The 11,320-nt window shown below is 46.0% G+C and overlaps 1 protein-coding gene across 3 annotated transcripts in view; it reads left to right on the top strand.

Moving 5' to 3' along the window:
* The first annotated feature begins 338 nt into the window (after positions 1–338).
* The window catches only part of CDCP1 (CUB domain containing protein 1), a 64,619-nt gene continuing 53,637 nt past the window's right edge, over positions 339–11,320 (top strand). The window contains exon 1 of one of the 3 annotated variants that reach the window (XM_001147144.8): positions 339–571. In XM_001147144.8, the coding sequence (XP_001147144.1) occupies positions 490–571 (82 nt within the window). In that variant the 5' untranslated portion in view covers positions 339–489. The remainder of the gene's footprint in view (positions 572–11,320) is intronic. The other 2 variants (XR_010155582.1, XM_009445340.5) reach the window with 2 other exon arrangements.

Raw genomic sequence — 11,320 nt, 5'->3', positions numbered from 1 at the left:
ATGTGCACATGTACCCTAAAACTTAAAGTATAATAAAAAAAAAAAAAGAAAGAAAAAAAAAAAAGAAATTTCAAAAAAAAAAAAAAGAAAAGGGAAGGTAGACTGGCTTCCTCTATGGGCGACCTTCGCGACTCTGGAGAAAAAGACCTCATCATTCTCAGACTTGGGAAGGAAGACTAAGCCCGGAAAGGTGGGGACAAGTCCGCTCCAACGCCGCAATGGGGAGTAGTAGGGACCCAGCAACCCGGTGCCGGGAGCCCTGCACCCTGGGAGGGAGAGGCGGTCGCTGAGGCAGGAAGAGGAGGAGGAGAGAGAGGAGGGACGCACCGGGTCAGCTCGCTATCCTGCTGCGCAGGGCGGGGCTCGGGCCGGTCCGCCCGCGCGCAGGTGAGTGAGCCAGGGCGGAGCGCAGCTGCGCCGGGCTTGGGCGCCTGGGGCCGCCGCTCCCCACCGTCGTTTTCCCCACCGAGGCCGAGGCGTCCCGGAGTCATGGCCGGCCTGCACTGCGGGGTCTCTATCGCACTGCTGGGGGTTCTGCTGCTGGGTGCGGCGCGCCTGCAGCGCGGGGCAGGTGAGTGCCGGGCTTTGGAGGCGGATGGCGTGGCGTGGTGAGCTAGCCAGCCAGCGGACGCCCGGCGAAGATGCGGCCGAGGGACGCAGGGTGCGGAGGGTGCGGAGTGAGGGCGGGGACGGCGTAGTCAAAACGCGCGGGTGGCTCCGGGTCCCCCGGACTGTCCGGTTCCTGCGCGCGCCGCGTCGGGCGCGTGGGCCTTGCCCTCCTGGAGACAACCTTGCCCTCGGCACGTGAGAGTGTCCCCGATCGGGGAGCCTCCCGGTCCGGGAGGATGAGCCCGGTGCTGGCCGAGAAGGCGGGAAAAGGAGCTCCCGGTAGCCGATCCCAGGCGACATGTCCAAGGTGGCGCGCCGTGCGCCCCAGGGTCTTTGCCGGGATTCTTGAAAACACCCAGGCAGAGTGTGGGAAGAGATCTTTCCTCTCCAGGCTCGCCCTCTACCTCCTCGCCTGGTCCAGAGAGAAGGTGCAAAAAAAAGTGCTTTCATGCCCGCATTTCCCACTAGATCCCCTTTTTCCCGTCCGCACGCTGCATTCCCCCTCTCCTAAAGTTGAAGAGCGTTGGTGCAAAAATGAAAGCGCCCGGATTTCTTTTAGGGGGTCCCAGAGAAAGCCGCCAGGCATCTGCGCCGCCGCAGAGACTGGACATTCCCGCGCCCCTCGCACTTTTTGGCAGTGGACTTTGAGGGCAGGAGGCTGTTGTTCCGGGGATGTGTGTGAATTTCGAGTTGTTTCGGTTGGGGGAAGGGACCGCCACGTCCCAGTAACCTGTGCCAGCCAGGAAATGCCCTGTGGGCCCTGGATGTATTAGAACGTAGTAAATAACCTGGTTTCTTCATGTAAGAACTTGATGTGAGGCTAGTACAGGTTTCGCGAGATTAGTACAGGTTTTGTGTTTTTTAAATAGAGCTCTCCAGGAAGCCATGTGGGTTTGATTCCCCTTGCTGCATCTAAGGTGGATTTGTGTTTGGCAGGTGTAAATTAGATAAAGGAATAAAAGGACGCAAGTGAGGTTGAATTTGGGCGTCCCGGTGACTGCCGTCTTTACAAATACAAGACAGGAGCTTCTAAAATATCAGTATAAGCTCCAGGAATACTTCCTGGTTCATTCTCCAACATCAGGTGACATATTGCTGCATAGTAGATAGAAAATTTAAAACTTCATTTAAACCATGGCATGGATTTATAAATATATATATTAATTATATATATTAAAGTAGAGGCAGGGTTTCACTGTGTTGCCCAGGCTGGTCTCGAGCTCCTGAGCTCAAGTGATCCTCCCACCTGGGCCTCCCAAAGTGCTGGGATTACAGATGTGAGCCACTGTGCCTGGCTGATGAATATTTACTATAATTTCTTAGGACTGAATTTCCAAGATTCCTTTTGAAGAAAAAGAATTAGTTTAAGAATAAAAAGGAAGTGAAAATATGTGTATATGTGTGCTGAGAAAAATGTGTGCCTACCAATCTTGGAACAGTATTGAAACTCTGGGAATTGTTTGAGATGTTTTTGGCTTTCTGTGACAACAGTGGGGAACTCTTCCAGTTAGAACAGGGTGTTAATCAAGGCATTGCTAATAATGAGAGCCTCTGTTCCTGGTCTCATTTCTCCCTGTGATCTGGGAAGGCTGCCATTTTGGTCGAGTAACTCCAATGGAGTCCCTTCCAGGAAGTCCTTGACTGGCTGAGCCCTGTCTCATGGTTCAATACATAAATACGTAGAAACCTAGGAACTTTCCCTTTCGCTTTCTTAAGTTCCTCCTTATGGTCTCAGGAACTGGCCCTTTGAGGGTACATCAGGCTGAACTGAGAGCTTTTGTGGTTGGAGTAGTCTTGAGGATCTAACTGGCAAAGGCCTTTGAGAAATTCCTGGAGACTGTCCTGAAAGGATACAGAAAGCCAGAGCCCTGGCACAGTGGATTTGTTTTATAAATCCATGAAGTCTCTTAACAAAGAAAGACTCAGCAGAGTAAAAATGAATTTGGTGTCACTGCAGAGATGAAAAGTAAAGGAAATTTTGTGTCTTGGTGTCGTGTGTTTGTGTGACTTTGGTATCCCCACCAACTCCCCCATTTCCAAGAGTGAAACACTGGTTACATTGGGATCATAGCCTTTTGAAAACCTCCATTTGGTTGCTTTCTAAGAACCACTCAGATACCAGAGTCTGGGTCAGTGACCCCAATCTTGCCACCATTGTCTCTTGCCAAAAATGTGAGCAGACAGATCAAATGATATGTTCACACTCCCTGGGCGAGTGTGGGTGTTCATTCTGTTTCCGATTCAAATGAGGAGCTACTGGCTGTTGTCTGGAATGTGTAACTGGTAGCGCTGATGAGTCTCCCCCATCTCCTCCCCCACATCCCCACAGATTTGCATGACTTGGAGTCAGACCTGTTAGCCCTAGGGCTCACCTCAGATGCTGCCATTTCATCTATGATGGTTGCACGCCTTGCATGTGCACACACACACTCTTCTGGGTGTTCTCCCTGGCTATCAATATGGGGGAAGGAAGTTAATAATTAAGATGTTTTAAGTAGCATATAGTTATTGTAGAAAAAGTGGCAATAAATATAACCAAAATAGAAAAAAATTATCTATAAGCAAACTGCCTTATTCACTTTGATGCAGTCTTCTTAATGTGTATGTGTGCATGCTCATGTGCACAAACCAAAAATGGGATCATCCCATTGTATGGCTTTAACCAGTCCCCAGTTGTTGGACATTTAAGTTGCTTCCAGTTTTTCTTATTAAAAATAGAACACGTCCAACAATAGCCAGCTGCTTGTATCAATTTTAATAGGTCTATTCAGTGAAAAGGCACTTGAAATTACATAGCACAGACTAGAAAATGACATGAAAGGATGAACCATTATCCTCATGTTGCCAAGGTTATAAAATGGTATCAACTGGATTATCCCATTTTGATGTATCTAAGAATGTGTTCTTCAGCTGTGTTGTTCTGCACACTCTTTTTTTAAATTTTTGAGACAGAGTTTCACTCTTATTGCCCAAGCTGGAGTGCAATGGCGCGATCTCGGCTCACTGCAACCTCCGTCTCCCAGGTTCAAGCTATTCTCCTACCTCAGCCTCCTGAGTAGCTGGGATTACAGGTGTGCACCACCACACCCAGCTAATTTTTTGTATTTTTAGTAGAAACGGGGTTTCACCATGTTAGCCAGGCTGGTCTCAAACTCCTGACCTCAGGTGATCTGCCCGCCTCGGCCTCTTGAAGTGCTGGGATTACAGGCGTGAGCCACCGCGCCCATGTTCTGCACATTCTTAACTATTTTGTCCAGCTACAGTTCTGGAAGCAGAGTTGCTGGGATGAAGAGTAGAGAGGCTCTTAGGGCTTTGGACGCGCATTTCCATGTTCTGGAAGCAGAGTTGCTGGGATGAAGAGTAGAAAGGTTCTTAGGTCTTTGCACGCATATATCCATGTTCTGGAAGCAGAATTGCTGGGATGAAGAGTTGAGAGGCTCTTAGGGCTTTAGTTGCGTATTTCCATGTTCTGGAAGCAGAGTTGCTGGGATGAAGAGTAGAGAGGTTCTTAGGGCTTTGGATGCGTCTTTCCGTGTCACCTGTGGAGAGCCTGTCCTGGTGTGTTTTCCAGCCATCAGTGTGTTAGTGCTTGTTTCTCACATTCTCCCAGGCTCTCCTCACTGTTGTTTCACCAGCATCTATGGAAGAAGCATTTTCCTCCCTCCAATTTGGCAAATAGAATCTGGACAGTGTTGGTAGAGACTCAAGAGTCTTAGAAGCACCACCCCAGCTGGATGGTACTAATAGCTCACCAGTGCTTTTTTGCCAAAAGAAAACAGAACTGGGTCCCTTGGCTTATAACACAAGCCTCACCTGTGTTTTTGCCTAGCGGTGCTGACCTGGGTTTGGATGGGATAGGATGAGGTGGGGAGTGGGTAGGGAGAGGAGTCTGCTAGTAAGAAAGACCCCTGATTGAGGTCAGGGTGGGTGGGACAGTGGGAGATGATAAGACCACTGATGTGGGGGACCAGTGGCTAGGGTTCTCTGCCTTGGTGGTTAAGAAAAGTTTATACCGAGCCAGGCGCAGTGGCTCACGCCTGTAATCCCAACACTTTGGGATGCTGAGGGGGGCAGATCACATGAGGTTAGGAGTTCAAGACCAGCCCGGCCAACATGGCAAAACACCGTCTGTACTAAAAAATACAAAAATTAGCCAAACATGGTGGTACACACCTGTAATCCCAGCTACGCAGGATGCTGAGGCTTCAGAATCGCTTGAACCCAGGGGGCAGAGGTTGCAGTAAGCCTAGATCATGACACTGCACTCCAGCCTAAGTGACAGAGCAAGACTTTGTCTCAAAAAAAAGAAAAGTTTATACCCCTTAATTATCATTCTAAATTATAAAAATTATGCCATAATCAAATTATTTCAAACCACTTCCCACAACCTTGTAATTTTCATCTCCCGGGCAGCTGGCAGCATTCTAGACAACCAGGTAAGGAGATCCAGGCTCCTTCCCTCGCCCCTTTGTAGCCTTGGGTTTGTATCTCGTCCATCAGTCTTTAAAAGTATTAACTACTATTGCTGCTTGTAATAGCCAACACATTTGCTGCGCCAGCCACTCCTCTGAGGATTTTACAAATAAGCATCTTCTGATTAACATCAGTAATCCATTCCTGAAAACCAGACATTCTGTATGAAAACACTAAGCAACGCTATACATCTCATTATTTTGTGTGGGAAAAATTATAACAATCCACTGCACAGCGATGCAAAACCTCTAACAGTTTCTGAAAGTGTGATGAAAAACAGGAAGATACCTGTGTATAATTAACCAATCCTGTTAAGCATAAAGTGCATAAGACATCACTTGAGGACTACCAAACCATTTACATGGTTGTTTGCAAACAGTTGCTTTGTGTGCAGTAATGTAGGGCACCTCCCTTTGTTGACATTTTTGACACTTGGGGTGTCCTCACTTGATCCTGACATTCTTATTTTTTTTATTTTTTTATTTTTTTGAGACGGAGTCTTACTCTGTTGCCCAGGCTTGAATGCAGTGGCATGATCTTGGCTCACTGCAACCCCCACCTCCTGGGTTCAAGTGATTCTCATGCCTCAGCCTCCCAAGTAGCTGGAATTACAGGCGTGCACCACCATGCCCAGCTAATTTTTGTATTTTTAGTAGAGGTGGGGTTTCACCATGTTGGCCAGGCTGGCCTCAAACTCCTGGCCTCAAGCAATCCACCCACCTCGCTCTGCCAAAGTGCTGGAATTATAGGCGTGAGCCACCACGCCCAGCCAGATCCTGACATTCTTGATCCTAGTGTATTTGGAATATAAGTAAAGACTTTCTGCACATAATTTTGTTTAAAATGTGTTGAGGTTGGAGATGTAAATATACACATTTCTGAAATAGACCTTGGCCAAAAATAACTTTGATAGATGAAACACAAGTTCTACAGTGTTCAATGATAAAAATGAAGCTATTTTCTCCTGAGAAAATGTAAATGGGGGAGGTGGTCTTGAGTAGGTCTGCATGTCATTTAATTCTCCGTCCTCAAACAATTACTCTTACTAACTTCCTGTTAGTAGGCACAGAGAGGTGACGTGACTTGCCAGGGCTCCCTAGCTGGTATGTAATTATGCTGAGCTGGCAGCCCCAGGAGTATGACTCCAGAACCCAGCTCGGTAATAGGACTGCAAGGCCAGTAAATGCCTCCCCTCAGGGTGTGAATATGCTTAAATAATAAATTTGAGAATGTCTTGAAAAGAAAATTAAAACTGTTCCCTGAGCACAGATGGCGTAGCTTTCTTTAAGTTTTAAATGAAGTGCAAATGATCCTACCCTCAATGACAGGAGATCAAAGGGTTCCAGGAGAAATGTGCCAAATGCAAAAATGTACAAGGTGACAATCTGCTGCCTTTGTCTGGGTAAATACAGTCTCCAGAAATGAGTTTTATCAACTCCCTGAGTCCAAAGATTATATAGAGTTGAAATCGGGCTGTTGTCTTTATTTTGGGTCTGCCTACTTCCTTGGCATCTGCCATGTCACAAAACCCTTGGAGCCATGAGAGGGCTTCTTCAATTCTTGGCAATGTGTGGTCCAGCTGGGAGCTGAGTTAGAATGGTGTACATCCAGGCATATGCCATATGCATCCAAAGAGATGCCTTCTGTTACTGATCTGGAGGCAGGAACATCTGGCCATCTCAAACAAGGGAGTTTGGCTAAAACAATGTTTAACCCCGAGAACAGCTTAGAGCAGGCAAGCAGTTTCTGGGACATCACAGAGAATGCAGAGGTGGTAAGATGAAGCCCCTGAGTTTGAAGGACTCACGGCATCTCTTGGACACAGGTAGACACTCAACTCCTACAGAGTGGCCACCAGCCACAGTGGAGAGGTACACACCAAGAACCAAACAACATAATGGGATGAGTTATTACACACTGCTGCTCATACTGGAATTCTCTGCTCTGCTGGAGTCTGCCCAGGGACACTGTGTCAGGAGGGTTCAGCCTGTGTTGATGGGCTGTTTTCACATCAACTGCCCTGCTGACAAGTCTCGCTGGAACTGCATCCTGGGCCACCCTCAAGGATACAAACACCAGGCTCTCCCGGTCACTATTGCCTCTGAGTTCTTGTTCACTGCTACATTGCCCGTGTCCTCAGACTGCACATCCCAAAGGGCTTAGCTTCCCAGCTGGAAGTTGGTGGAGGGAGGAGGGCAGAGAAATGGAAGGACTGGAGCCAAAGACCTCACTGGACTCAGAGTTGCCTTTCCAGCTTTTTGGAGACAGCCTCATTCAGACAAGCTCTGGAGTTGGTCAAAGCTTGATTCAAATCCTGACTCCACCACTTATTAACCAGGTGAGCTGGGCAAGTTGCTTAACCTGTAGGGACAGCAGCACCCTGAGGCTGGCTGGAGGTCTGAATGAAATGATGTGTGCACTAGTCTGGCCTAGAACAAATTCCTCAGTTAGTGAGAATTTCATGACTTTGTGCTATAGTTTGGATGATTGTTTCCTCCAAATCTCATGTTGAAATTTGATCCCCAGTGCTGGAGATGGGGCCTAATGGGAAGTGTTGGGTCATGGGGTGGATCCCTCAGGAGTGAGTGAGTTCTTAACTCTGTTAGTTCCCTAGAGAGCTGGTTGTTAAAAAGAGCCCAGCAAGAACCCCCTGCCCTTGCTTCTTCTCTTGCTATGTGATCTCTACACACCAGATCCCCTTTGCCCTCTGCCGTGAGTGGAAGCAGCCTGAGGCCCTCACCAGATGCTCAATCTTGAACCTTTTAGCCTGCAGAATCATGAGCTAAATAAACCTCTTTTCTTTTCGGTCTTTCTTTTTCTTTTCTTTCTTCCTTTTTTTCTTTGAGATGGAGTTTTTGCTCTGTTGCCCAGGCTAGAGTACGATGGCACGATCTCAGCTCACTGCAACCTCCACCTCCTGGGAAGCAGTTCTCTTGCCTCAGCCTCCTGAGTAGTTGGGATTACAGGCGCCTGCCACCACCTCTGGCTAATTTTTGTATTTTTAGTAGAGACGAGGTTTCACCATGTCGGCCAGGCTGGTCTCGAACTCTTGACCTCAGGTGATCCACCCGCCTCGGCCTCAGCCTCCCAAAGTACCGGAATTACAGGAATGAGCCACCGCACCCAGCCAAACCTCTTTTCTTTATCAATTAGCCAGCTTTAGGTATTCCTTTATAGCAACACAAAACGAACTAAGACACTTTGATTATTTGAGTCTGGTCCAAGAAGAACATTTAGATATTCAATAGGCAGACAGCCTGGGCCAAAGTTATAGTCTATCACAGTCTGTATAACCAGGTCTCTAGTGGGAGACAGTAAGATTATTTTTGACTTTTGCTACCTACACATTGTGCTTTGGTTACTGTCCCAGTGCAGTCGACTTTGGGGACGTGTAAGGATATCTGTGGAAGAAATTCCTAGAAGTGAAGCTGCTCTAGAAGTGAAAAGCCGTATGAAGTTATTCTAAAAGACACTAGAACAAGTTTTTAAAAAATGTTTTGTGAGCAAGTGCCTGCACACACATGAATTTCCTGGTAGCCAAGGAACTGACTGGACCAGTTTTATAACAACTTAATTGTCATGCTCAGTTACATTTGAGATGGGAATGAGAACACCCCAGTGGTCTCCTGGGGATTGCAGCTATCTTCATGACCGGGTGTTATTAGCCAAGACTGGGCTGCAGTTTGCCAGTCTGTGAAACTAGAGCTAGATCTCCATGGAGGGAAACCTGGCAGGGCCCTGGCCTTTAATCCCTGCTGAGAGATGGAGGATTACTCTGGAACTGGCTTGGAAATTTCTGACAGTCTTATCAGGTACTTCAGCCTTGGGCTACATCTGTCAGGGATAAGTCCTTATCTTCACGGAACATAGAAGACTTTTTTTTTTTTTTTTCTGTTGCCCAGGCTGGAGTGCAGTGGCATAATCTCGACTCACTGCAGCCTCTGCCTCCCAGGTTCCGGCAATTTTGCTACCTCAGCCTCCCATGTACTTGGGATTACAGGCACGTGCCACGTGCCACCACGCCTGGCTAATTTTTTTTTTTTTTTTTTTTTTGTATTTTTAATAGAGATGGGGTTTCACCATGTTGGCCAGGCTGGTCTTGAACTCCTGATCTCAGGTGATCTGCCCACCTTGGCTTCCCAAAGTGCTGGGATTACAGGTATGAACCACTGCACCCAGCCTAGAAGACATTTTTCAAGTTGTAAACAATGCTTGGATCATCTTGCAGAAGCCCACCACAACCTGAATGGTGCCACACCCTCAACATAACTTCTTCTAGCCTCACTGGCCTCTGCCTCTATGGGAAATACAACTCAAGTTCCAGGCAGGAACCTGGAATACTGGTGGGAAGGTATGTCCCACTGGCATCTTCCCCTCCTTGCCCTAGTTGCTAGAGACTGGAAACAACCCAAATGCTCATCATTAGAATGTGGAGAGAAAAACACAAGGATCAGAACAGTACATATGGCATGCAACCTTTTGGCAAAATAAAATGAAATAGGGATGGTATATAAATACACACTTGCATATTCATAGATTACTTCTGGAATAGTGCACAAATACTGGTAATAGTGGTTGCCTATGGGAACAGAACCAGATTCAAGGGTAGGAGAATGACTTTTTACATTTTGTTTTACTTTATTGTGTGCTTCATCTATTATTTATCTAAATGTAAAACTATTTTTCAGCTCTACTGAGATATAATGTACATACCATCAAATTCACCAGTATCAATTGTATAATTCAATGGGTCCTGTCAAGTGCATGGTATAACATTTCCATCACCCTGCAAAGTTCCTCCAGATTCCTTTGTAATAAATCCATACCTCTTAGCCCCTGGCAACCACTGATTTGCCTTCTGTCACCGTAGTCTTGCCTCTAAAATATTTAAAAAATAAAAACAATTTAAAGCCAGGTATGAATATAGCCCTTACTATTTTTGTTGCATTAAAACAAATTTCTCAAGTATAGACCCCGTCTTCAAAAAAGCCTAAAGTTACTTCCTGCAAGAATGTGGTTGTGTAGAAGGGATGCAGTAGAAGTGTTAAGTTGCTAGGAACTGAGGAGTTGATGACCAAAAAACTGACTTCTCGACTTGGAGCAGCTTTTCATGAAGAGCAACTTGCTGTGATTTGTTTTGTTTTGTTTTTTCCCTATCTACTTTTAGGGCCTAGCACTGAGCAGGCCTAGAAAATTTGATTTATTATTTGATGGATAACTGGAGATCATCTATAAGAGCAAAGCAGAATATAGTGGAATGAGGATTAATGCTTCGTCACCCCAAATTTTCTAGCTAGTTTTGTTCCCATCCTCCTCTTTCTTCCTTAGCAATAGCTCTTAGCAGTAGGGCTAACTTCTACTGTAAGGAAGGAATATGGTTCATGAAAAGGAAAGTACTTTGACCCACAGTCTCTCTCCCTGTCAGGAAGAACCATCTGCTTTTTTTTCTTCTACCCACCCACACAATGTGCTTTGGAGCCAGGCTTCTTAAAACCCCCAACTCAGCATTCTTGGTTCCTTAACTTAGTTTTTCACATCCCTGAATTCTCAGAAGGTCTTGAAAAGATCTAGCCCAGTCCAAGGTCATTTTGATAACAAATTCTGTTCATTCTGTAGATATTGGCGACCCCTTGTGCATCTAGCTCTGTGTGCCCTTATCTCTTGCTCTCCAAGGACTCACCATCTGGAAGGGATTGAAACATGTAAACCAGGGGCTACAAATTGATGGCCTAGGGGTTTTGGCCTAGTTCCTTTTTGTATGTTTTGAAAAAACCTAAATTACAAAGTATTTGATAGAGCTTGCACCCTCTAATTCAACAAAGACCCTCTTCCCTATGTTGCCTTTCATATTTGGGTTTGCAACAATTTCCAGTGTAATAAGTAAAGCAAAAGATGTAGGTATAAGAATTGCAGTATAAGCTTCTACAGGCAAGACAAGAGAAAGAGGAGGACAAAATATTCTCCTGGTGCCTGAGGTCTGTGGGACATCATTAACAAAACCCCGAGTTTGGCCCTGGAGCAGAAGTATAGCTCTGTTATTAATTACCAATAACCCCACAATGTTTATTTTTATATTTAAAATGGCATTTCCCACCATCTCTGAAATGACAACTTGCTAAGTGATCCACTCTCTGGAAAGACGCAATTCAGAGTTAATCCTTCAATATCTGATTTATAACTGGAGATCACCTACAAGAGCAAGCAGAATATAGTCTAATGAGGATTAAATTCTTGATTA

Source organism: Pan troglodytes, chromosome 2, assembly GCF_028858775.2.
Source record: "Pan troglodytes isolate AG18354 chromosome 2, NHGRI_mPanTro3-v2.0_pri, whole genome shotgun sequence".
Taxonomy (NCBI): domain Eukaryota; kingdom Metazoa; phylum Chordata; class Mammalia; order Primates; family Hominidae; genus Pan; species Pan troglodytes.
This window is presented reverse-complemented; position numbering and strand designations above follow the sequence as displayed.